Below are 25,902 nucleotides of genomic sequence, written 5' to 3'. Positions count from 1 at the left end.
TACATTGAAATTATTTTTATTTTTGCTGGAATTTAAAAAACATAGGAATATTGACATTGCATTTAAAAACCCCAGGAAGTTAAAGATTATACATTGTTGCATCTCTGAAATCCAACAGTGCAAAGCTGGAAGTCACAAAAATGTTTCCATCATGCCTTTTTTAGGAGATACCAATATATATATATGAACATTTTGAAACAAGATTTTTAAAGAAGTGTCAGGCTGTCCAAACTTGAAAGTGCTCTTCATTAAATACACCAAAATCTGTCACTCTTCTTGGGGGGACACTGTCAAAAAGTTAAACAATTCAACAAACAAGTTGTATGAAACATACCAAAACCCAGTTCCTAACGGAAGGAAACCAGATGTATTTAATGGGAGTAGTACGGCTTTAGTTTGAGATTTGTGTTTTAAATTTTGAGAAGTGTTACTGTGTGTGCTCCTTCTCTTTGTTCTACTCAGTGTATTAATATTGGCAAGTACTGGCTGTTCTTATCCTAAATGTATACTGTTCAGTTGGTATAATTACTTTCCTTTCCTGTATTGCAAATAAGGTACATTGACATTAGAGTAATATAGTTGTATGCAAAGAGAAATAGTCATTTAAATTACCTGAAATTGGGAAATAAAAGTGAATTTATACAGCCATGATGCAGATTGTGTGATTTGTCTTCACCAGGGTTAAAGCAGTATATACACAGCTGTTTTAAAATGACACATTTCTTCTCAGTGTGTCAGGTAAGAAAAGCTTTCTACAAAAGTCCTTTTGAAAGTCATCACCTTGAAAGTCTTGCAGCTGCTAGAATGAGACAATTCAAATTGCTACTGCTTAGGCTCCAGATAAGTAGCCAGAAAAGTTAAATGCTTAAGAGTAGTAAGTGTCCATCATGAATACTAATGGTTATGGGGATGAGACCTCAAAAAGAAAGGTCTTGCCTGTCCCAATAGCTTACTGACTGCAATGATATTCAATATTTGTGGAATTCACTTATAAATATCATTATTCATTTTTACTTAAAGCCACGTCCTAACAGTAATAAAGACGACAACCCTGGGGGGAAAATCACATTAAATGTATATATAAGAACACTATAAAAAAGTGACAAAGTCATATTTCTTTACAAAAGAGGTTTCTCTCTTTTTCTGAGAATTTATTTTTAAACTAAACAGGCTTTCATTCTTATGTCAGAGAATGAGGAAAAAAAATCAAATCCTAAAATTCTGATGTTTAGAAAAAAACAGGAAACTATTTTCATACTACAAAACATTTCACTTTACAAAAAACCCAAAGAGTTATTCTATTACCTGGATGATAAAGACAAAATGGGATGTGGAAAGGATAAGAAGATCTTAAAACTAGACCTCAAGTATTTCTGGATAAAATTCTCTACTCTGATCACTGCAAGACTCTCTGACCTTAGGCGGGCATTTGTACAGGGAACGAATGTGTGTGGAACCAGCCAGAGAGATGCTATGGATCAGGAGAAAATCCTGCTTTTATTCTGGTGTTTTATCATTTTTCCAGTATAAACTGATATGGCATGAACCATCCCCACAATATGAAGCAGGTACATTCTAACAATTTCCAACACAAATCCCAACATTGTTTAATTTACTTAACAGTATAGTCTGTCAGAAAAATTAAAATCTGTTTTATTTTATATTCTTTATGATGAAAAGTATATAAAATGCACTTTGAAATTAAATCATGCTCTGCCAAAACTGCTCTGCTTTAAGACTGATAACTTTAGTGGGGAGAATTAAGATGTTTCAGCAAGTATCAATTTTCTGTTAAAAAATGTTTGCAAGACAAAATAAAAAATTCTTAATTTACAATAAGCAGTGTAAACAGCAAAAACAACAGAAGCCACAAAGTTTCACGCACCAGCCACTGGCAGACAGATAATTCCAAATACTCATAGAACTTTGTATCTTCCTTTGTTGGTTGGTTGGTAAGAATTTTGCTGCAAATAAAGGAAAGCATAATCACAGTTAAAAGTGAAAATGGATAAATGAATTCCAATAAAACCCCACTAACAATAAATCCACGTTACATGTAAATAAGCAGTTCCTTAGCAATCTCCTTCCTCTGGAAAACATTTTTATGGGAAGGTCAACAATTTTGAAAAAGAAACAAAGCTATCAATAGTGGCTCAGCAGCACCACTGGAATTGGCTGCTGATTTGAAAGACAAGAGAAAAAGCCAAACACTGTCAATTCTAACGTAGTGTCACTGAAGGTTATTCTAGTGAAAGCCGAGGCTTCTTCAACCACAGAACTCAAAATACGATTTCTCAAGACAATACCTTATTTGAAAAAGGAGTATGTTGAACACAGCTGATTATTAACTGGGTATGCTGTAAAACTACAGCAAAGCAAATCTTTCAACACATATAAAGTATTAAAATGAGGAGAATAATTTTCCTCTCTCCTGCCTGGTGGTGCTGAAATTAGGAAATTTATTGGGATCTAACTCTTTAAGGGGTCTTCATTCAAAAAGCTCTGTTAATGTGTTATCTCCATCTGCTGGCTGGATAATAGCTGTATGTCTGGCTGACTGAAGAGTCTCATATATTTTCTAGGCTGCTCAATGAAACCATTTTTGAGATCTATAGGTCCCATTCCCTGATACTAATAAAAACGTGTGCCAGACTGTCAACATTTGTAGAAATCAACCTCATAAAGCATAAATTAAGGCACTTTCCCTCTGCATTCTGGATATTTCACTCACCAATCTGATGAGCTCCTCTTTTATAAGTCGTGTGATTTCTGCCTTTGCTTTCTGTACAGCCAGTTCATTGGCACCTGAAGACAAAAAAATATTACCATCTTAAAACATTTTCTGTATGGGAAGCCTACAGAATAAACACTGCTGGCTATTTTCAGAAACACTGTAAGACTTGCTCAATATCCTCAACTATATGCTGAAGAACACTCTAGTATTGTATAGACTACCACAGGTAGACTGCATTTTGTTTTACGGAAAATATTTAAGAGACAGTCATAAATCAGACTATTCAGAAATACCTAGGATTAGAGGTTTCTTTGAGAAAAACTCTACTCAACCATCATGAGATTTGCAAAGTTTTTCTTGTAGTAGTTGATGTGATTTCTTAGACCTTTAACAGCCAAAACCCACGTAATTCAATTTTCTTCCTTATTTCCCACTGGCACAGATATTTTTGTGCTCATTCTGATTTTTTTTTTTTAATATTTTCTTTCCCTCTCCTCCAAACTGATTCCATACATGTTGTTCTGTGGCAGGTCAGTCTTCCGAGGAGAAGCATCTCTGTGATCCCCATGGATCACTCTACAAAGTGTGTATCAAGACAAATGAGTGTTTCTTTAGCAACTGTAAAGTAACTGCAGTGGGTCTATAACTGAGTATCTAAACACTATGACTACAGAGATTCCATGTCTAATCACAAAACTCAACTCATACCTTTAATTCAAACATTTATAAAAAGAACACTTACTTTCTATAGCCAAATAAATCTTTCGTTCTCCTTCTTTGGGTTCTTTGCCTGGAGGGAAATAAGTTCCTCTGATTGTAATAGCAGCTTCAGAATATTCACTGATTCTCTGTAGTGCTTCTTTGGAGGTAACTTTCCATCTGGCAGTCTGCAAGGTAAAGGATATGTGAGGATCAACAAGGAGAAAGGCATCACACAAAATGGCGAACCAACAGTAAGTTGACATCTTAGACAAGAGCTGTGAAAATCACTCATGACATTCTACTTTAAAAATGTAGATTGACATTCTAGCCAGTCATTTTTATGCAAGTATATTTAAAAAAATCTGCCTCTTGTGTCAGCAAGATAAAGTTATGAAAGGAGAAAAGAGAAGGGATGCATAGTACTGTTGAAGCAAGAACTGTAAAGACCTTCCATTTTGCTACAATGGAAGTTTAAAACTTGTAATTTTTTCTTGTGATTTCTCGAAGCATCAATCTAGTATATTAATTAGCACTTTTTGTACAGGAATAGACTTCAAGGGCAAACATATACTGTCAACAGGTGCAAGTACTTCCCTTTAACAAAATAGATGCTATTTACTTCTACACACTTAATTGGTTAAAGACAAAAATAAGTAAACCTTAAAATCTCCATAAATAAAGCCTAAGAAATAAACACTGACAGTTGTTTTTCAGAACACTGTAAAAATTGTCCCAAATCTCTACAGTAGCCTCAAAAGTACTTCATTATGATAAATGCAACCCATTCACCTAGTCAATGAAATTACTATAAAGTACCTAGTAGATTGGTGGAAGTTACTTGTAGATTGAGACAATTTTTTTGTCACGGTGAGCTCTGGCATTCAAAGTCAGAGGACTCAGGACAAGACTGGGGAAGCTCACACTGCCTTGGTGTGAAGGCTAAGCTGTTCTGACAGGAAGAACAATCCTCTCCAGAGCCCATCTGGTTTCTCAGTTCTGGTAGGTTGAGCAAACATACTGTGTATCCTACCTTAAACCACTGCTTTTCCGAAAGCCAGCTTTGGCATGGAGCCTCTAAAGGCAAGTCGTATGGCCCTGAATCAAAACTCTGACTGTTACATGTCCTCTCTACAAGAGGTACCTTATCAGCATTAATATGACTCTCAGAAATGACTGCACCCATAATCAGGAAGGCTACTCTACGCTATGTTACAAGTGATGGTATGGAATGGTTGTGTAGTGCTTCTATAAAAAACAGCTTACAGTCAGCTGTCGTTATTGCTTTAGGTGACCATTTTATCTTTACTTTATCTCCGTCACCTCAGATCTATACTCTGTTCAGTATTATACATGTATACAGCACAAGATGAGTCCCTCTCCCTTGTAGAGATTTTCCAAGAACATAAACGAGCAGTGATGATTCTCACTGATGAAATGCCATATACACATCAGTGTTTCAGAAAAGTTATGACAAAATATTGAAGAACAAAAAGAGGATCGGAAGAGAGCTATATTTCTTCTAGTGCAGCTCTAAAAAAAAAAAAAATCTAAATATCTACAATTTATTTATATGCAGGCACACATGCAGACAATGGAACAGTTACTTGTCTAGCCCTTATAAGCAGGCAATGTTCTGTACCCAGCAAGTGTATCCTTAAAGGGTTAGAAGGATCCTTAGCAAATTTATAAAATTTAGAAAATGTTCTATGAATGAGAAATCGCTCAGGGTAAGAATTAAGAGGATTTCTGAGAGGGAATGGTAACAAACTAATAACAAAACAATTTGATAAAATAAGGCAAACCTGAACAGAACCTCAAGGATAAATACAAGGAATTTGTGCTTGATACTGTGGAATATACATCTTCAAAATAGCAGATGAGGTAGACTACAGCATCAGTATTCTGAATGACAAAAATACTCCAAGTAATAAAAAAAGCGAAGAGCAGTATCAGTCATAGCAACGTGGCCTCTGAAATAAAATGCCAGTGTCAAAGATCTGGATACAAGAGAAGTCAGCAGCAGAGGGTGAAAAGATTTTTGTATGATAAAGAATGTTTGTTTTGTCAATATTCTCTGGAGTATGCCCAAAGCATTGTGTACCTGTAAGATGAGAATCACAGATAATGTAGTATTTTCAGTTCGGTATGATAAGAGACACAAAATATTTTATTGGTATAAGCATAGCCTGAGCTATGAAGATAGCCTTTGTTAAATAATGATCATTTACACTTGATTATAGCACAATGATTACTTGCCTGTGGGAAGTCATTGATCTCTAATTCTTCTTCATATCTCTTAAAGGATTCATTTTGTCCTCCATCCTGTTTCTCTTCCTCCTGCTTCTCTATGGGTACATAATTGAGCTTAGCGTTGATTTTCTCAGCCAGTTGCTCTGCAATGGTCTTGGCAGATACGGTAGGAGCTTGAATTGTGCCTCCTCTTAGGATAGCATTTGTAGCCTGCTGCATCACATCCTGTAAAAAAACAGGTCTGTGTTGAGAATCAAAAGGAGTCCTATATAAATCGACGAGAGTTTCATTAAAGCTTTCTATGAAATATAATTGTCCACATAACAAATACATTCTCCAAACTTTCTCCTCTTTCCTTCCTCTCAATACCTCCCTTCACACCTGCAGAGAAAAGATCTTACTGGTCTTTTGTATCTTCAGCTCAAAATACCTTTGAACATTCTACATCGTATTAGCCTAAATCTAAAAGGACTGTTTATCACATGCTTCAGCAGAAAAAGATGTTTTGCAACTCTGCTTAAGCAGACAAAACCTAGTTGTGTAATTTTATCACTAATGAATTAACTCTTTGCCAGAGTAGACAAAGAATTTCCCGTTTTGTATTAAATCTTACTACTGTATTAGCTCAATTACAAATCCTGTAACTTATAACTGAGTTAGTCCAGCACAAATGAATAGGCAGACACAGAACAAAGAATTGAACATTTAAAAAAAAAAAAAAAAGAAAAAAAAAAAGAAAAAAGACAAAAATTGCTCTGTAAAGAGTCTGACCTTAAAATGGAAGGGGACCAATACTTGTGCCTCTGCTCCAAGATTCTTCTGGGCATTGATTCTCAAAGCCAATCTTTTCGCAATTTCCAATTTTTCTGCATTCCCAGCTGATGGTGTAGGAGCACTTGATGTTCCTGGTGCTGCCATGTCCTTTACTCTTTTCTTTGAATTGAACATGCTTTCAATTTGTTCATCGATCTAAAGAAAATAACAATTAGATCACTGCATTTACCGTTAGATAATCTTATCATCAAGAAACAAAACACTACTGTGCATTTAGTTTACATGCTTTTAAATAAATAAATCTCATATAAATGGTAGAAACCTGCCCAGAACTACATCTGAACAAAAGGATCAGGAAAAAGTTTGAACACAGTGTTTACTTTCAAGGTCACAAAAAGGAGCCTAACAAACACTAAGAAAGTAATCTAATAAGGATTTAGAAATTGAAAAGGCTACTATGGATTTCTGTAAAACACTGCAAGTAAAAAAATGTTTGTAATTAAGGACAATCATTCTATTTCATTTATGCAAGATTAATATTAGAGAAACGATTTTCTGTGATATTTACATAACTACATACATTAAGTATAAAATACCAGTAAGTCAGAAAGAGGATTTCAAGATCTTCATAAGATCTTGATCTTCACATCTATGTATTTTTTTATATCGACGAATACATACAGATCCACTCATGGAATTTAACTAATTAAGTCAGTAGTGTAGGACATGGAGTAACAAAAATCCATGCATTCTGCAACATGTTATGTAACCTACTGGGGAAAACCCAAATATATTGGAAATCCTTAAACAATTTAAATCTTATTTTCACGTGCTTACATCAACAGCTGTATCTTCATCATCTGAGTCTTGCAAGCCAAGAGCTGCTTTTTGTAGCTTCTTTCTTTCATTAGCCAAAGCCTGTTCTGTTTCATCAAATTTAAAACCTTTGCCGGAGAATCCACTGCTTTTTTTAATCAACTTTCCCTCCTGAAAACAAAACCACATATTTTCATACTTAGAAGTTTAAAATTCCAGTTCCAAAAGTCATAAAGTAACTATCAAATTACACAAATAATTTTGAAGTTGTGTAGCTTAAAAAGCAAACCCTAGCACATTTAGAAAGCTCTTCAATTTAAAGACTGTATTTTACAATGAGGTGTAATAAAAAAGCTAAGTTAATTCAGCAGACAGAAACAATACACTATTGGGATTTTCTGTAGGTATACATTTTAAATGCTTTTCAAATGCAGTAAAAAAAATCCTCCAGTTTTTATATCGGAAAAACTCCGAAGTCACTCTTCTCAGCATGAACAAGATCCTCTGATGGCGAGAGATCTAGAAATAATAATACAAATTCTGTGAAAGAACTTATCTTTTATGTGAATTTTGATAAAAGCCAAAGTGCCCCTTACACAGCAGACGTTTCTCTATCACATACCAGATGGCAATATTTAAATTCTCAAGAACAGTCCTGTAAATGACATTCAAGATCCCAATCTTGAAAACACTTACATACTTACCTAAGCATACATATGTGTTCCAATGAAGCCAGTAAGATGACTCATGTATGTATACAGCACAACTGGACCCCCGTGCATACGCATTAAACCCAGACTAAAGCCCACTACAGAAGAAAGAATTACTTACAGCCTTCTGTTGGTCTTTGAAGTCAGCCCAGAGCTTCTCCAAATCAGTAGGAATTGGATTCCCAGACAATTCCAAAGCCTTAATGATATCACCAGCATACCGTGCCTGATCCTCAGTAATGAATGTATACGCATACCCCTGGTCAAAATTAATTTAGAAGATAATAAAGAAAAATCTCTAAAGACACTTTATCTCTAAATTTATTGAAGCACCCTGGCACAAATGCTGTTGTTCTGGTCAATAAAAGTAATCATGCTATTCATGCATAAACTTTTTTTAGTGGGAATGTAGAACAAATAATGCGATTTCCCAGGAAGCTGATACAGTGGTAATCAACCAGAGATGATAGAAACTCAAGTCTTTCCTTTCAATCTTGTCATAGTTAAAGTTTTGGAAAACAAAATCATATAAATTTAGTAGGACATGTTTCCAACAGTGAAAAACACCCAAACTTTCAGCCACAAATGGGGTTTAAAAGAACATTCATATATCAGAAGAACACGTAAGTTCCAACTTTCATAATGCTAAAAGTCAGAATATGTTTTACACATGAACACTCAAAAACCTTAGATGCACTCTAAAGGAAAACCCTCTTCCCATCAATAACATAAACCACTCCCTCTGTAGCTATCCCTTGGGAACACCTTGATCAGCAATAAAGTAAGGAAACATTATCAGTAATAACTGAAATAGACAACTGATTACACATACTTTATTGCCAGCTCGTCCAGTTCTGCCTGCTCGGTGCACATAATCTTCATAATGGTTGGGACAGCTATAATTGACCACCAGCATCAATTGTTTTACATCCAAGCCCCTTGCTGCTACAGATGTGGCCACCAGAAGTTTGCAAATTCCATTCTTGAAATCATTAATTATGCTGTCCCTGTCATACTGATCAATACCTGCAAGAAACCAGACAAAATAGTTAATTATAATGCTCTGCTTTTAACCAGAAGAATTTGTACACAGGTCAAAACACCCTCTGACTTCAAGCAACTGAAAGCCTAAGCAAATAAAATTTCAATACATTCACAGTGTTTACTTTCAACGTCACAAAAAGGAGCCTAACAAACACCAAGAAAGTAATCTAATAAGGCAAAATACATTCACCAGAATAATAAATCTCTTAGTCTATTATGGAGAATAACAAAACTTCTAGTTTTTCCACTACAAAGAGATGCTTTTCCATAACAAGATCATTAAAAGTTTCTTTAATGAGTTTCTATTTGCCTGTATATATTCAATTGAGACCTCATATGGAGGCCTGTCTGTTCTCTAAAGGCAACAGGAATCTCAGACCGAGAATACTTTTCCCTCTTCCACTGTTGCACTAAATGAACAGTGGTTTTGTACTTATTGGTTACTGTATTTTTAAGAGCATTATATATAGAAAGTTTTAAAATACTCTGAGATGGACAATATTCTAAAGAGATTTCCTCCTCTTGCTAACTAAACTACTTCCGTTATATTACTACTTGATGGCAGAAAAGTGAAACAACAGCTGCTATTATTGTGGAATCTCAAATAAAAATATCATATAATACTCTCACAATGGCATTCACTACTCTACAATAGCAAGTAGTTAGTAATATTCCCTGAGAGGTGTTAACTCTCAGTAACAACCCTGTTGCACAGAAACAAGATTTGGCATGTGATGACATCTCACAGGAAACAATAAACAGTAACTATGGAAAACTATCACGTCTATTTCAAATTACCAGACAAAATATCTTTCCCAATTATAAAGCAAAACCTGCTCAGGAAGAAATAGTAATTGGTACTATACAGGAACTAAATAACCTCTTTCTAACTACTGAATACCAATATTCTAGTTTGGAGTTCTTAATATAAATCCTTGAGATTGAAGATTACCTCCATGAAGAGACAAGCAAGGATATGAGGCTCTCATTAAATCTTTCAACAACCCATCAGCGTGTTCTTGTTTATCTACAAATATGATAACCGATCCTTTCTCTTGATAGTGCCCCAGTAACTCCAGTAACTTCAAAAACTTGTTCTCCTCTTCTATGACAATCTGGGAAAAGACATTCAAAAGCAAAGCAGAAAGAGTATAAATTGTATCTTAAGTCATTAAACACATTCAGGGCGCATAAAAATAAAAATCAGGAACAGGAGATGAGTTTTTCAGGCTGTTTCCACAGCTAATGGCAAAACTGCTGTTCAGCTTAGTGGTATAAAACCAAGGGGTTTTTTATAAAAGCAGTCACATTGCATTTGCAGATTAGGTTGCTACGTTTATTCTGAGTTCATGTTTAGTAAGGTCACTAAACTTCTAAAAAGAAAAGCTCTGTGGGTATATTGGTTTATATTCAGTATCACTGGAAATAATCTTTTGCAAGCAAATAAGAAGATAAGCAAGGCAGGTGTGTGATACTCACAACATGTTGTTCCACATCAGAGCAGACAACACTTCTGCCTCCGACCTGCACTTCTATAGGTTTACTCAGGATTCTCCGAGCTAATGCCTCCATAGCTCTGGGAAAAGTAGCAGAGAACATGACAGTCTGACGATCAGGCCTGACGTTGTCTACAATGCGCATAACCTGGTTGAAAAGAATATTCCCTGTTAATACCCAAGTGCTGTAATTGAACTTCATACACATACAGAACTGTCATCTTTAAAGTTGGGTGGTATCTGCACTACACAGACTACAAAACATTTATTTCTTTACAGATTTCCTCTTGGGATCTATGTGCGGGCGTTGGAAGACGCTGGATTCAAAAGGAAGTTGAGTGGCAATATGCAACCCGACAACAGCCCACCAGAAATCTTAAGATACGCGTCAGAAAACCTACAGCTCAAGAGATGAAATAAAGGAATTTCCGTGGTTTTGGAGGACAATATAGCCTGATGACAGCTGAAAGATTACTGGATGTCCAAAGCTGCCAGCAAGTAATATGTCACCAACATTTCCAACATTTTGTTCCTGCCTCCTGCATGATATTGCCAGGAGACATCAAAGACTTTATAAGCAGGCTACAATTACTAATATGACATCTGCATCAAGGGATTACATAGGGCTACAATATAGCCACAAGTATCCAAAACAAGCATGTAAAAAAAAAATAGTATATTGGGGAAAAATCTAAGCTATGTAAGAATTTATTGAAAACAAAGCATGTGAGGATAACAGTAAAATTAGTTTAAACTGTAGTAATGTAATCTAGGTAATTTAGCATAGCAAAATCCTTTAAGTGGAAAATAACGTGTTGTGGCAATATTACTCAAGTCATTAATTACCTGAGGCTCAAAACCCATGTCAAACATTCTATCTGCTTCATCAAGTACAACATATGTGACTCTACGGAGATTTGTCACCCGACCTGTGAAAGGAGAGGAAAAAACACATGGGAAACAAAATCAAATGGAAATCTAGTTTCCCTCAGGAATAATTTTTTTTAAATGCTATATAGTCTCACTATCTTCTAACAAAGACATTAATTAATTTTTAAAAAAATTCACTAAATGTGAATTTTAATGTTCTCATTTTAATCACATATACATTCTGGGAAATGCGTAAGTATGCACAAGGCCCTTTATTTTGTCAAACTCTTCTCTTGCATACCATCATAGGGCCAGAAGAACCTGTAAAATTCAGAAAACTGCCCTCGCCAAAACACATCATAAAACTAAGACTGAGATGAAGCAAGGAGCCACATCAGCCATTATCTGACAGCGCCACCTAGAAAAAAACATATTAGAGATTACAGCGCATGTGTGGAAGGCAAAGTCCAGTGCTAACTGTTGCAGCCTCAGAAAAAATCCTTTTATACATATAATCTGTAATGCTTCCTTGGAGCTAGAAATAACTATTTGAGGATAAACATACTAATTCTAGTTAACTGCTAATAATATGCATAAAACAAAGTAAGCGGTCTTTTCAAAACAAATATATCAAGATTAAAACCTACCCAGTAAACACTACTAATCTTACAATTAAGAACCACCCCAAACTCTGGGACAGCTGGAAATAAAATAAGTTGTATATCTGTGAACATTTTGAAATTATGATGGACAGGATAATTAGCACCCTTCCCAAACAAATAGCTAAGAGATTCCCTTTCATGAGAAGGATTTAAGAATCATATTCTCAAATGATATAAACATGTGAACACATTCAGTTCCACACAACTGTGGAGCGACACTGTCAAATGCTCTCAGAATGGAACAGATTTTTCACCTTTTCTAAAACTATCACTCAGACCTGTGACTAACAAACTACAGTAGAATTTGGTCCTTTCAGCTTCAACAAATTGTAGCTGAATCCTCAAATTACTTTTTAGAGGTTTAGCGCTGCATTTTTTTCTTTAAGATATGGAATTCATACTTAAGGAACAAAATAAGTATTTCTTAAAATCTATGTATCTATTTAACATCTTAACACTTTCATCCCCAAATAATAACTTTGTAAAATTACTTGGGAACAGCATTAATGTACCTACCTTTGACGATTTAAGTCTTGGAAGCCCAGTTCTATATGTCTTGAAGGTACTTTTTCCACAGAAGTTAAATAATGTCAACAGTTTAGTAGAGGTTTTGATGTGGAATAATTTAATAATAAAACTTTATCTAATAAGCATGCAATGGTTACACTAGGACAAAACCTCTTAAAGCTGCAGTGGCTCAGTTTAATCAATCTCAGTATTTGATATAAGGTCTGTTCTTTTACTTTTGAGTGGTTATTTAGGGAGGGCTTCTTTGTCTGTCTGTTTTTTAAAACGAACAGATAAAAGCAGAGTCAGTCAGGCACTCTTATGTAAAAGAGGGTAACTGCTGAGCTACACTAACAATAATAATAAAGGATCAATGGGCAAACAAAACAATCAACTGTTATAACACCTTTATCTAAATGACTTGAGGTTAAAAAATTTGGACCAGCACATTTTAACAATGATAAATGTTCTCAGAAACTCTTCAAGAATGTAGTATATCCTGTCCTCCCCCAAAAAGTCAAACCAATATATGATTAAACCTATTATTAGTGCTATATATTCTCAATAGCTAGATAGTGCAGCCTGAAGAGATATAAGAAAATTCCATAAGACCATTTATCAAAATACATGATCTTTTGAATTTGTTAGAATTACACAACAAATACAAAATTTCTCCATAGGAAAAGGTTTTCTACTCACCATTGTTAGCTGCTAACATGTCAATCATACGCCCAGGTGTGCAAACAATAATTTCAGCACCTCTTTTGAGTTCAGCTATCTGATTTTAAAACATAGCAAACAAACTATTAGAGTGGGTTTTTGCTTTGTGTATTTTTTTTTTTAAACGTGCATCACCTTGCAAAAAATAAAACAACAGACATTGTAATACAGCTGTAATACAGCTGTTCTACTAACATGAATTGTTTATCTAAAGATTTTATTTAGCAATTTCTTTAAGTCTTTGGAAAACTTTGCTTTCCAAAATAGCAACCTCTGACAACCTAAATCACTACCACTTGAAGTATTTATAATGGGAATATGACTTCTATACAGTTAAGGGCCCATAAGAAATGTCACATGTTATATCAGAGACAACTGATACTAAATAAACCATGTTCCATCACAGATGGTCACTCCTGTTGTTTCCATAAACACAGAGGAGGGGGGAAGTGGGGAAACCTCTTGAAACTAATCTCTAAATTATTCTAACATGCAATAGTTGATAATGCAATAAACCAAGGTTACCATTTTCTGGCTTGTGTTATCTTGAGGGGAAACTCTCACAAAAATATAGCTTCTCAGTAACTTTCAAACTATCACATCTCACTAGTAGTTTCATTACTGCCATGCACAATACATACATAAAAAGAAACAGTCTGAACTTTTAAGGACCACACTTGAGAATTTTCAAGATCAGTACGTTTAAGGCTAAGTTATGTGCAAACATTTAAGCTTTTGCATTACTACCATTCACACAGAGAAAATCCATAATGAAGGCTGCAAATGTACTGGATTTATGCAAAAGAGAAAGGAACCAAATTTACTGCAACAGTAATATTAACTAAGGAAGCTCGAGAGTTATTTGACAAATAAGGTATGTCTTCTGCGTACCTGTTCACTGATTCCTGTTCCTCCATAAACACAGACAACTCGAAGCCCAAGTGTCTTTGAAAATTTCTTACACTCCTTGGTAATCTGCAAAGCCAACTCGCGAGTAGGTGTCATAATGACAGCTGAAAAGCAGAGTATTTTCATCATACATTGTAACATAAGAGATATTAGTTATACAACAAAAATTAATCTTTTGTAATGATGTTTACAGCAGTTTACTTATATGTATTTTTAAAATGTAATTTAAAGAAAAAGAGAAGACAGTATGAGGATGGGGTAGAAATCTGGTCAAAGTTTCAAAATCAATGGAGTAAGGTCTCCCAGATATAAGAACATGCAAGTGCTCTTGAAACAACACTAGACGGCACAGTGATCACAAACAACATTAAATAGCATGGTGATCATTAACCAAATTAAAAAAAAAAAAAGCCACTCACTAACAAACATTAGTAAGTAAGCATTCCTCCTATAACCAAGAGAAGAACTGAAGACCCTTCTAAAGCATATGCTTGAGTTTTTATTTATTTCAAAAGCAATTTCCAAAACAAAAGCTTTGTACCTATGGGACCTTCTCCTTCTTCTAAAGCTCTCTGATCCATAATGTGTCTGAACATGGGCAACAGAAATGCAATAGTTTTTCCGCTTCCTGTTTTAGCAATGCCAATCAAGTCACGCCCATTCATAATTGCTGGGATAGCCTGGGTTTGAATGGGAGTGGGCTTTTCATAGCCATGTCTTAAAGAGAGGAAAAAAAGATATTTTAAGAACAAAATAGGGTTTGACAGATGTGAATCACAAAGTCATGCTGAAAAAAAAAATGCATATTCATATTTACATATACATATCAGTGCCACTCAAAAACCATAGCATAAAAATGAGCAGCAAAAACATGATACAAATGGCAGAAGGAATAGTTCATAACAGTAGTTCAATACTGAGTGATAAACACTCTGATGACTATATATGTAACACCTACAAACATGGGCATGTTGCATTATACAACAAAAAAAGGGTTTTCTCATAAACATATGATAGAACACAGTGAGCAAAACTCAAGCGTGATATAGTTCATAAAGTGCTTGCTTACTTTTTGAGGGCAGTGAGAATCTTCATGGAAATACCACACTGTACCCAGGTTTTTATTGGTTTGGGGCAGCCTTTTCCCTTGACTGTAATTCCCTCCAGCTCCAGTCTGTACACATTCACCTCTGAAATAGAGTGCGCATTGCAACAAAGTCAAACTTGACATTTCTCTACCATCAAATATTCTTGATCTGTCCCTGAACGTGAAATACTAATTTTAACACCATCAGAAAAACATTCTTAGCTTGTTATGCATAAATACAAGAGGTAGGAAGAAAGGACTCGGGCAAATTTTTCAATCGAAGCCTCATAAACAATTACATGAAGTTAGGAATAATAGTGATCTAATTCAGTGTTCTACACCAAGTTGGTCCAAATGTTCTTTATATTCCAAAAGAATTTGCCATTTCTTTGTACATCAAATCCATCATTCTTTTCTTTAATAGTACCCAAGGTGTTCTGGATGTATTGTTCCTTACCTTCTTGAGTCATTTTAGCTAGTTCTGGTACTTCAACATAGAAGTTTTTCCTGAAAGGTTCATATTCTATCTTTCCATGATCCACTGGTTCTAGCAGCTTTCTCTGCTTGGTTTGATAGCCAGTCAGGGCAGTCTGAAGATCAACTTCCTCCTCTTCTGAGGAATACTGTATAGATTATAATTTGTGTGTAAATTTGTATGAATGGTATTTTGAGAGGCTCTGTTTTTTCATTTATATAGGAACTTTACTCAGAAGCAAATTACTCCTTACCCTAGCAGACCAGATACTGAAAACCCAGTACCAGTTTAAGAGCCCCACTTGTTCTTTCATCTATTTCTTTCAAGTTTCTCCCAAACTTTAACTTTCACTGTGTTCCATAGCACTTTCATGACTTTATGAGTACTAACTACCAGCCTTGTCATTCAGAAATAATCACTGCCATACAACAGAAATAGTAAGAAGAAAATACTAAGGAAAAAAACCCAGCCAGCATACCACTGATGTGTAAATCCCAGTTGTGACAGATGCACCCAACTCAGCTTTAAATTAATTAAGCACTAACCACACTGGAACTGCAATGACGCAGAGCTCAGCCTGATCTAGCTGAGCCACAGTGCTAGCAGGGCACCTCCGCTACGACCTGGGCAAGGCTGTCTCACTGAGACCTACCAGACATCAACGTACCCACACCCTTAGCAAACTATTCAGGCCTACAGCACCACACACAACCACGTTAAGATCTCCATGTTCTCCTGAAAGCATTTTATGAAGGCAGTTTGAACAAAGAGTAATTCTGGTAAGTTCAGGTCCAATCATTGAGCAAGATGGCTCCGTGAGAATCCCAGAGCACTGTTTTGTTAAAATTCAGTAATCATGCTCATCTGCCACTCTTCAACATGCAAATAATTGCACACTAAAGACTAAGGGGAGATCTACCAATTCACTGAACCCACATCCACAGAAGACAGCTGACAATTATCTATTTATACCAACTTCTCCTACTAAAACACATTTGTTATTTACAGCTAGTAAAACAGAAAATGCACATAAATTTGGTTTAGGGTGATGTCTGCTAGAACATGACTTGCCATAGCATTTTATAGCCCTAGGCAGAATCAAACTCCTTCCTACTGTTTCCTAAACTGTAAAACAAAAACATCTACCTCTCATTTGTGCTAAAAGAGATGTCTCATTAGGATTTATGAAGTGTTTTGAGATCCGTAACTTTCAGGTGTTTTGGAAATTAACATATTTATATTTACAAAGAAACTCAGCAGAAAAGTAACACACTTTTTTCAGATCAGATACATGGAACTGAATGTGCAGACTGAGCAGCTGCATACACAAACGCTCTCTACTAGCTCGTGGGTCATTCACACACAGGATCACCAGGACTACCTGCCCAATTTCAGTAACGTGAACATGTGAACACACGCTACATGGGACATACATCAGCCCACTCATATTAAGAACAAAGCAACGACCTGATCCACTCATACAGTTCTCATCTGTATAACACTGCCTCTAAGCAATAAAGCTAAAATGGTGATTTCTAAAAAAAAAAAAAAAAAAAAAAAAAAAAACCAACAAAAAAGCCCCAAACAAAACCGAACCAGTACAAGTAACAAGAAATTGTGTAAGATCAACCATCTTGTGACCATGGCTCTGCAAATTAACTAACTAAAGGTTTAGCTCCTATGAGATGGAAAGATCCCAGGACTACCCTTGTTCTCATGCCTCTTATAAGAGGCACACTGCCTTTTCATAGTAGAAATACAAGACACTTTCATTACCTCCATTGCATCTTGGTCATTTTCCATTAGCTCCCCTTTCTTCTTTTCTGACTCTGCAGCTGCCTTTTTGGTTGTCACCACGGTTACCACTTTGGTAACAGTTGGTCCAGATTTCTACAAGAACAGTTAAGGAAAATTACTGCACTTTCATAGAAAACAAAAAACATACCATATAAAATATACAGAAAATTTGTACTTCTGAATGCATTAAGCTGGGTTGTTGTGTTTTTTTTTTTACTACCTTCAGTGAAATTTTATCAGAATAATGCTTGATAAAAAAGCTTGATACAAACATCAAGAAATTAAAGTCAATACAAACAGGCATTAAGTGCATCTAACTTATTTCTTGAGCTTTTGCATTTTCCCCACTTTTTTTTTTTTAAAGTCATTTTGATATTAAAACACAAAGCTATTTTTAAAAGACAAAGAAACCTTAATAGCATTTTTACCTTTTCACTCCCACCTCCACCTTTCACACTTCTCATATTGAACTTCTTGACCTCTTCTTTTACTTCTTCCATATACGCGTCCAAAGGATCTAACTCTTCATCTTCAACCTCATTGCCTTCTTTTTCTCCTTCTGCAGTTTCCTCTTCATCATCTAATACATGCAAGAAAGATAGGAATATAACAGACAGGGAAAGAGAGAAGCGCTCGTGTGTGTTAGTTATTAGTCTACCCAAATAACTACAGTCCAATTTTATTACTGTATCATTTTGCCTCATACAAATCTCTCCAGTTTGTTAAACTCAACTGCATTTTAAAGCATTTGAGGCCATGACCAGATTTAGGCTTTGTTATTTTATAGTTCACATTCTGAAAAGCAATTAAATGATTTAAAGTTAATGTAATAACTTTAGGAACAAAAGCATTTTAACTTATATATAAAAAGTTAAATACCATCATCATCTTCTAAACTCCATTTTTTCCCCTGTTTCATCTCTTCAATTTCCTTTTTCAGTTCTCCTATGTTTTCCATAGCCTTCTTGCGTTGTTCTTCCCTCCATTTCTCCACTCTTTCTTTTCGTTTTCTCATTTCTTCTTCCAGTTTGTTCTGATCAAAATTCTATAATAAAAAACCCAATCAAGTAGTGAAAATAAATGGCCTTAGTCTGTGTTTCTTCAAATAAATGTAACTGTTGTGTGAGCATGTCCTTGAAGTCTGGACATCCACAAACATCACAATAGAAGTAAATGAAAAATTCTAACGATAACATTTTCAAGTAAGAAATGCAGTGACTATTTTACTTTTCATGATAGTAGCTGGTATATAATTTTTAAGATAACAGCAAATTAAACTTTCTTTTATTTACTAGGAAAAGTATTGTAACACACACCAGTGAGGTTCAACTCATTTTAGCCATTGATCCATAACAGACTAAAGAATTACCGTGTTACCCTCTACTTCCAAAAGTCCTTCTACTACAGAAACCTGTGAGTGGCTTATGCCCAGAGAGCCCTCACTGACAGCACGGCCACTATTACCAAAAGAGGGTTAGTGACAATGTGCTGGTTTAGAAGTTAGCTGAAACTGCTAGTTTGGGAATTCTTCATCTAGGCACACCTTTTCATGACAACGAACAAGGAAAAGTGAGCTTCCCTCTCCCTTCGTTCTTTGATCCCTGCCTGGGTCTAGAGGCCAAAAAAATTTTCAGCTCCTTTACTGACACCTAATATGTGAAAAATAACAGATCCTTCACACTTGTCTGTGGTTCACAGTCTAAGCAGTTTGAAACCTTGAATTGAGAAGAATGTTTCTTATGCCAAGAACTGGAAACATACCCCGTGACAGGAGTCTGTGTTACTGAAGAGAATACTCTCTCATTCAGTGGGGATTTTGTCCAGCTCAAAAAACAGATTTTCTTTTGTTAATGCAGTAATCTATGGCTAACTTAATTCCTGGTTTAAATTCTTATCTTTTGAATTCATAAGTGTTAAAAGCTTCTACCTCAGTGGCCACAGTATTTGTGGTAGCATCTTTATCCTTCTCTTCTTCTTTGTCTTCTTTGTCCTTTTTCTTTTCTTTAGAAACTTCCACACCTTCTGTCTTTTCTTTAGATCTTGATCTGGAAGGTAAGATCAAAGATTTCTTAGAACATTACAGCTTTTCTCAGGGTGGGGGATACACATGTGCTAGACAGAACGAAAACTACAAACACCCTTTACAGTTTATGTTTTTGTTCTGGGTTGAGTGAGTGGTGGAGTTTTTTGGTGGCAGGGGAGGGGGCTATAGGGGCGGCCCCCTGGGAGAAGCTTCTCGAAGCTCCCCCAGCTCCACGTCAGCTCCACTTCTGTTTGGGAAATTGAGCCAATCGGCTGTGCCTCTGCGATAACGTATTTAAGAAGGGACGTGGTGATGGGCAGGGGGACTTGTGAGGAGGAGTTGCTGCAGCTGCATGAACACCAAGGTCAGTGGAGGAACGGAGGAAGAAAGGAGGGGGGAGGTGTGCCAGAGCACAGACCCCCCCTGTATCCTGTGGTGAGACGGCAGGGCGGCCCCCCCCTGCCACCCATGAAGATCTACGGTGGAGCAGACATTGATTTGTGGCCTGTTGCTCCTGCTCAGATGATCAAGGGTCTGTGCCCAAAGAAGGCCGGGGTCTCATGGGAAAAGGTAGCCCCGCTGCTGTAATTCAGTGCTGGGAGGATTGCAGCATGTGGGGGAGTCCCACGCCGGAGCAGCTCGGGAAGGGCTGCAGCCGTGGGAGGGAATCCAGTCGGAGGAAGTTAGTGACCCATGATGGAGCAGTGTGGGGAACGCTGCGGCCCATGGGAGGAATTCAAGTCGGAGAAAGTTTGTGGAGGACTGTCTCCTGTGAGAGGGGGACCACGATGGAGCAGGAGGAACAAGTTCCGGACACTCCCCTCACCGAACATGAAGGAAGTGGCAGCGCTGACTGCACCCCCCATTCCCTGCCCCTGCGTCACTGGGGGAGGAGGTAGAGATATCGGGAGCAGAACTGAGCCCGGGAAGAAGGGAGGGGTGGGGGGAAGGTGTTCTCAAGATGTGGCAATGCTTCTCACTGTCCTACTCTGTTATGTGTTGTTAGTGTCTGTAATAAATGTATGTTTGTTTTTTCTTCCCCTAACGAGTCTGCCTTTTGCTCGTGACCATAAAAGGGGGATTTTCCCCCATCCCAGTCCTATCTTGAACCCCAAGCCTGGCTCTCTGTCCCTTCTCATTGCCGGAGGGGAAGGGAGAGAGAGCTGCTGCATTGTGGTTGGCTGCCAATCAGGCCTAAACCACAACAGTTTTCAAATATGCTGCAAAGCACACTGCCACCCAGAGAATCTTTCCATGCCATGGAAATATTCCCTTTAACTACTAGAAATGTAGAATCTATTGCAAGCCACCAGTTCACATGCTTTTGGTTCTGTTCTTTTCACTTCTACACAGGGGGGAAGTTGAAGACTTTATTTCCAGAACACTTACAATTGATACTCCAATGGTTCTGCTGTTTATTTTACACCTCCTTGAAAAAAGCAGTTAAGAGACACTAAAAATTTCTTGTTTAATTTCTAGAGAAAGGTAAAGTGATCTAGCATCTTGCCATAGAAGTTTGAACATCCCCCCTGAGCATACAGTACTGGCTGAAAGACAGAAAAACACCTCACCCTGGGAAAAGCTACTTACGTAACTCAAATGTAACGTGCAGACTTGCATTTAATACAAAACCCATTTATCACAGATTCTTTTTTTATACCTACTTGCTTCCAATTAAAACAAAGAAAAAAAAAAGCATCTAAACCAGACATGCACTAACTCATGATAATAAATGTAAAATTCACTTTAGCCAGTTAAATCTCATCAAGCCTTTTTCATTGGGCTATTCTAATACAAACTATACGCTTATTCCGAAAGACTGTGATTCCAGCTTCTCACAAATTCTAGATTGTCATCAACCTGCTTATTCTTTATATAGACTGCTGTTATAACTTACGGACTTCCCACTCATTTTACAGTATAGCATGATTATATACTGTTTGTAATTATATCTGAAAATTCCATTAAAATACGTTAAAAAGAACATGACCTCTAGTAAACCTTTAAACATTTCTGAAGTCAACATCTAAAAGAGTTTAAGCTTCAGCTCTTTACTAAGTCTATTTACTAGACAGTTTATATTCGATTGTAAACCCCTAAGACCAGTACTTGTCAAATCCATATTGATTGCAGCACTAAACACACCCACAGAATTCAACAAGCAGCAGATAAACAGGCAGTGGCTTTACCAAAGCAGACTTCCTGAGCTTCTCTGAAGTGTTACTCTATATGCTTTGTTTTTCTGCACAAATATAACTTAAAAAAGCAGAATATAACTTAAAAAAGCAGATTCCAAACACGATTGGTTTACATTCTTTAGAACACCTTTTGTGAACACTGAGTTCAGGTACAGTCAGTGGCACTTTTAACAGGTTAGAAATTCCTGTTACAGATGTAGCCATGAGGCTGTTTATAGATCCTCTGCTGCTACCCACCTGCATTTTTTAAAACCCCTGGATGTTTCCAAAAAAATAAAGCGCTTTATCTGAGAAAAAAGATGATATAGTGCATCACTGAGAACACTGCACTGGAGCAGGTCTGGTAACCAAAACTTACTATTCTCCACTAACTTACAAGTTTAAAGAAAGTTATACTTCAATGTAACGCCTGTGCTAGAGAGTACCTGTACTTTATTAATTTGGGCATACATGCTGGGGCACAAAATATTACTTATTGATACTGGAACCTCAGATAACAATGAAGCACTACAAAACTTCCAGAATTAAATTCAGTCTTAATTTTAAAGTTAACTGCTTTTTTTAGCTGCTACAACTTGGATCTTTTTTTTTTTACAGAGACGTTCTCACAACAAACTATGTTAGAACATTAAGCAAAGGGAAAAGATCGTAACAGTACACTCACATAATACTCTCCTTGTTCTACAAACCAAAGCTTTACATAGCTCTGCCTGATGATTTCCTCCATGCTACCAACAGTTTTATGATATTTTGTCACTATGACTTTGATTGTAATTAGAGAACACAGATACCTGTTTTCTGTTTTCCTGTTCTTGCTTGGACTAGAGGATCGAGACCGTCTACCTCTACTTCTGCTTCTGGAGCGCCTCCTCTCTCGGCTCCGGGATCTTCTTCTCTCTCGGCTCCGCTCCCTTTCTCTACTTCTTGACCGTCTGCCACAGAACAAATTTGTATTTATTTAGCACGTGATCATAGTATAACTTTAGTCTGCTGTTGATGAACAGGTTGTAAAGGGAATCCAACAATCATCAAGACCATTAAGAGCTTACAAGCTCCAGCAGTAGCAGCTAGAAACCATTTAACAAGGAAAAACGTTGAGCACAGTAAAATCTATCATAAACAACAGTAAAGTAACTAATTATAGTCCTCAATATTCAGATGACAGGCATCTTTATCTGCTTTGATAGGAACTGATAAGTCATACCTTTGACGTTTTCTGTCACGCGATCGAGACCTTCTCTTGTCCCGACTGCGTGACCTCTCACGTCTACGTTCTCGATCTCTACTTCTAGAGCGTCTGTCTTCTCCACGTTTTCCTCTTTTGTCAGATGGAGAACGACTTCTAGAACGGCTACCAGAGCGCCCACGTGACGCAGAGCGCTTCCGATAATGCCTGCATCGGAAATTCACAAAAACGTGATGAACATGAATGTGAGAACAATTTGCAGTTAAAGGATATTTGTCATATTGAGGTGGACAGGCCAAAAATAATTACTTATCTTAATTTCTTGGGACTTTTAAAATTTCTAAACATTTGTAACCCTTTTGCCAAACTAACAAATATACGCATATGCCTAATGATGCTGAAATTAGAGGGATTACTTTGTTATATTTTTGTTTTGGTTTTGGAGTACTACTATATAAGCACATCATGAGAACACTAGAACATTAATAACAATTTCCTTTTTAGAAATTCACTGATTTCCATTATACACAGGAAAAGACGAAGACTCTCTGAAGTCATCTCAAAATTTGTTGAACAAATTAAAAAATCTTTTTTGCAATATATAAATTTTAATGTAAGCTAGGCAAATTATACCTCTGCTCAACGGAAAAGCTGCCAAACTGCAAATAAATAAGCATAAAACCCTGAGCATATGTGACACAGCTGTGGTCAGTGTTACGATATTCACATCACAAGAAATTATACCACATCATCAAATGTCACAACAGAAGCTTTAAGAAGTTAGCTTGAGGGGTGTGTGATGAAGATGGGAGTCTTTTTTTCTCCCCTCATTAATGCTCTGTTATCCCAACCACACTGTGGCAGACAGTAGGGCTAGGAATTCTCTAGGAAACTCTTCAACTGAGTGTAAATGTCACAGAGGGACCTCAACTGTGACCATCTCCTCTTCCTCCCACTCCTCATTTTCAGTCACTACACCAGAATAATTCCCTTGTTCACCCCTCTGTAGCCCAGGACCTGCACACCATTTCTCCAGACAAGCCTAGTAGCCAGGCTAGGGAAGCAGGAAGAAGCAGAGAAGGTAAGACCTCAAGCACCCACCTCCTTCTTTCCCTCCCACCAGTCACCCAGGGCTGTATTACAACAGTACCAGCACTAAAAATAATACAGATTATTTCAGCACTTTGGTATATTTAGGTGCCATGTACACTTAGAATCAGTACAGTAGCAGCATATCAATATACTGCCTATCAGCAGTACAACTGAATGCAAAGAACATCCGTCAGCGATAGCTCTAATTTCTTTCCCATCTCAGTCACAAAATGCCACAAGAGCTGCTCCATACTTCCCCTCTTTCTAATCTTTTAGTTTTAGAAAACTAATTTTTTTTTTTAAGTCTTCCTCTACAGTGTGCAATAAAGCTGAGTACATGATTTCAGGTTTCAAAAGCCCCAGCCTGATGAACATTTCTTTACATCAATTCCAGCACATGCAGCCCACCTCACCCATCATTCACTCTCACCTCCTTACTACTTCTTCACTTTTAAAACTTTTTGGAGGTATTAAAACAGAAGATTAGTACAAGTTTAAACTCACTTTTTACATTATTTTTAACCCAAACATAAAAAAAACTTGTCACTATCAGAAGAGAAGCTGTACTGTGATAAGCAAGGGTGTCCTGCTAGCTTGAGTGTCAGCAGTTTGACGTTCAGTTCCCAGGAGATTTTGCAGAGCCCGAGTCTCTAACGGTGTCCTGCTGGCAACAACTGCTGCCCTAGCTAGTTTTAAACCAATTTAGACATATTTATGGGAGTACCCAGCTCCTCAATGAATCACTAATTTTGAACCCAAGCCAGCTGTTAAAAATTTCAATTCATCTGCCTCTCAAGATAAATCTCAGGTAGGGATCTAGGAAGGTGTTACAGTGTAGGGACAACTGCATGTGGGGACTACTGTGTCACAGTTTTAGTGTTAAAATCTGATGGTTAGATTAAACTAGGAAAGAGAGACATGCCACAACAGCACTTTGCAAATTAGGGAGTTGGGTTTAAAGCCTGGTATGTGTGAGCAGCTCCAAATCATCTGGCAGCATAGGCTTGATCCGAAACACACAAAGCACACGATCACATTACTGCTGAGTTAGTTACAGCACCTTATCAGGTGTTTATACCCGTTGCGAGAGGACAAAAGATACGTGATCCTGCATAAACTTAAAAAGAACAAGCAAAAACGTCTAATCCAGGTAAAAACAGCCTCCCGGCGAACTGTACCGTTGCCGTTATTTCAAAGCAAGCCAGCGAAGGGCGGGTGGGCTCGGAGAGGCTCGGGGGTCCGTGCCCGCTAGCCCCGGCACTCGGGACCCAACGCCAAGCACCGCAACCAAGCGTGTGTACCCCGCGCCGAGCCCAGACCCGCGGCCACGACCCCCCGGCGGCTGCTGCGAGGGGTGGGCGGCGGGGACGAGCGCGGCAGCGCGGAGGGGAGCCGGGGAGCACGGAGGGGAGCTTGCCCAAAGCCCGGCCCGCAGTCCAGAGCCGCCCAGCCCGGTCCTACCCTCACAGCGAGCCCCTCGCTCCCGCGCCGGGCCCGGGGCCCTCACCGTGCCCACCAGCCAGGAGGCCCCGCCGCCACCGCCCTTTGTTCCCCCCCTCACGCAGCCACCCGCATCGCGCCGCCACCTGAGGGAGCCGCGAGTGCCGGAACGGGGCCAGGCCGACCGCAGCGGCGGTGCCCTCGCTGCCCTCACCTGGACTCCCGGCCCATGGCGGCGGCGGCGCGGTCCCTGCGCTAAACAGCGGCGGCCATTCCGCGCCCCAGAGCCCGGGACGACGAGAGGAGCGGCGGGAAGTTGCCGCCCCCCCCGCTTCCTGCCCGCCGCCTGGCTGCTGCGCCCCCTGGCGGCCTGGAGGGCGCAGCGCCCCCGAAAATGGCAGTGCCCCAGA

At 37.9% G+C, this 25,902-nt stretch overlaps 1 protein-coding gene across 2 annotated transcripts; it reads right to left on the bottom strand.

Annotated features, from left to right (window-relative positions):
* Positions 1–25,813, bottom strand: DDX46 (DEAD-box helicase 46). 2 transcript variants are annotated; one of them, XM_033006131.2, is made up of 24 exons: positions 25,707–25,813; positions 22,979–23,167; positions 22,566–22,706; positions 19,481–19,598; positions 18,433–18,598; positions 17,982–18,133; positions 17,533–17,646; positions 15,739–15,904; positions 15,264–15,384; positions 14,736–14,911; positions 14,177–14,298; positions 13,265–13,343; positions 11,373–11,455; positions 10,510–10,674; positions 9,983–10,145; positions 8,819–9,012; positions 8,108–8,245; positions 7,298–7,447; positions 6,458–6,655; positions 5,693–5,911; positions 3,477–3,621; positions 2,732–2,805; positions 1,886–1,964; positions 1–287 (listed from the first exon to the last, which is right to left on the bottom strand). In XM_033006131.2, the coding sequence occupies exons 1-23, from the start codon at positions 25,721–25,723 to the stop codon at positions 1,917–1,919; spliced, it is 3,138 nt and encodes a 1,045-aa protein (XP_032862022.1). In that variant the 5' UTR covers positions 25,724–25,813; the 3' UTR covers positions 1–287; positions 1,886–1,916. The 2 variants fall into 2 exon arrangements, with proteins under 2 accessions (XP_032862022.1, XP_032862021.1); XM_033006130.2 differs by lacking the exon at positions 1–287 and having other exon boundaries at positions 1,479–1,964.
* Positions 25,814–25,902: the final 89 nt, after the last annotated feature.

This window comes from Tyto alba, unplaced genomic scaffold (genome assembly GCF_018691265.1).
Source record: "Tyto alba isolate M040663 unplaced genomic scaffold, T.alba_DEE_v4.0 Super-Scaffold_17, whole genome shotgun sequence".
Taxonomy (NCBI): Eukaryota; Metazoa; Chordata; class Aves; order Strigiformes; family Tytonidae; genus Tyto; species Tyto alba.
Note: the sequence above shows the minus strand (reverse complement) of the source record. Positions and strands in the feature narration are given on the sequence as shown.

Bases quoted from the DNA above. Each gene is read 5' to 3' on its own strand.
- DDX46 (XM_033006131.2), bottom strand. The intron at 18,599-19,480 runs GTAGAAGCTTTT...TTTTTATTATAG, and splicing joins CAAATACTGTGGCCACTGAG to AATTTTGATCAGAACAAACT. The intron at 15,385-15,738 runs GTAAGGAACAAT...ACTCTATTTCAG, and splicing joins AGCTAAAATGACTCAAGAAG to AGGTGAATGTGTACAGACTG.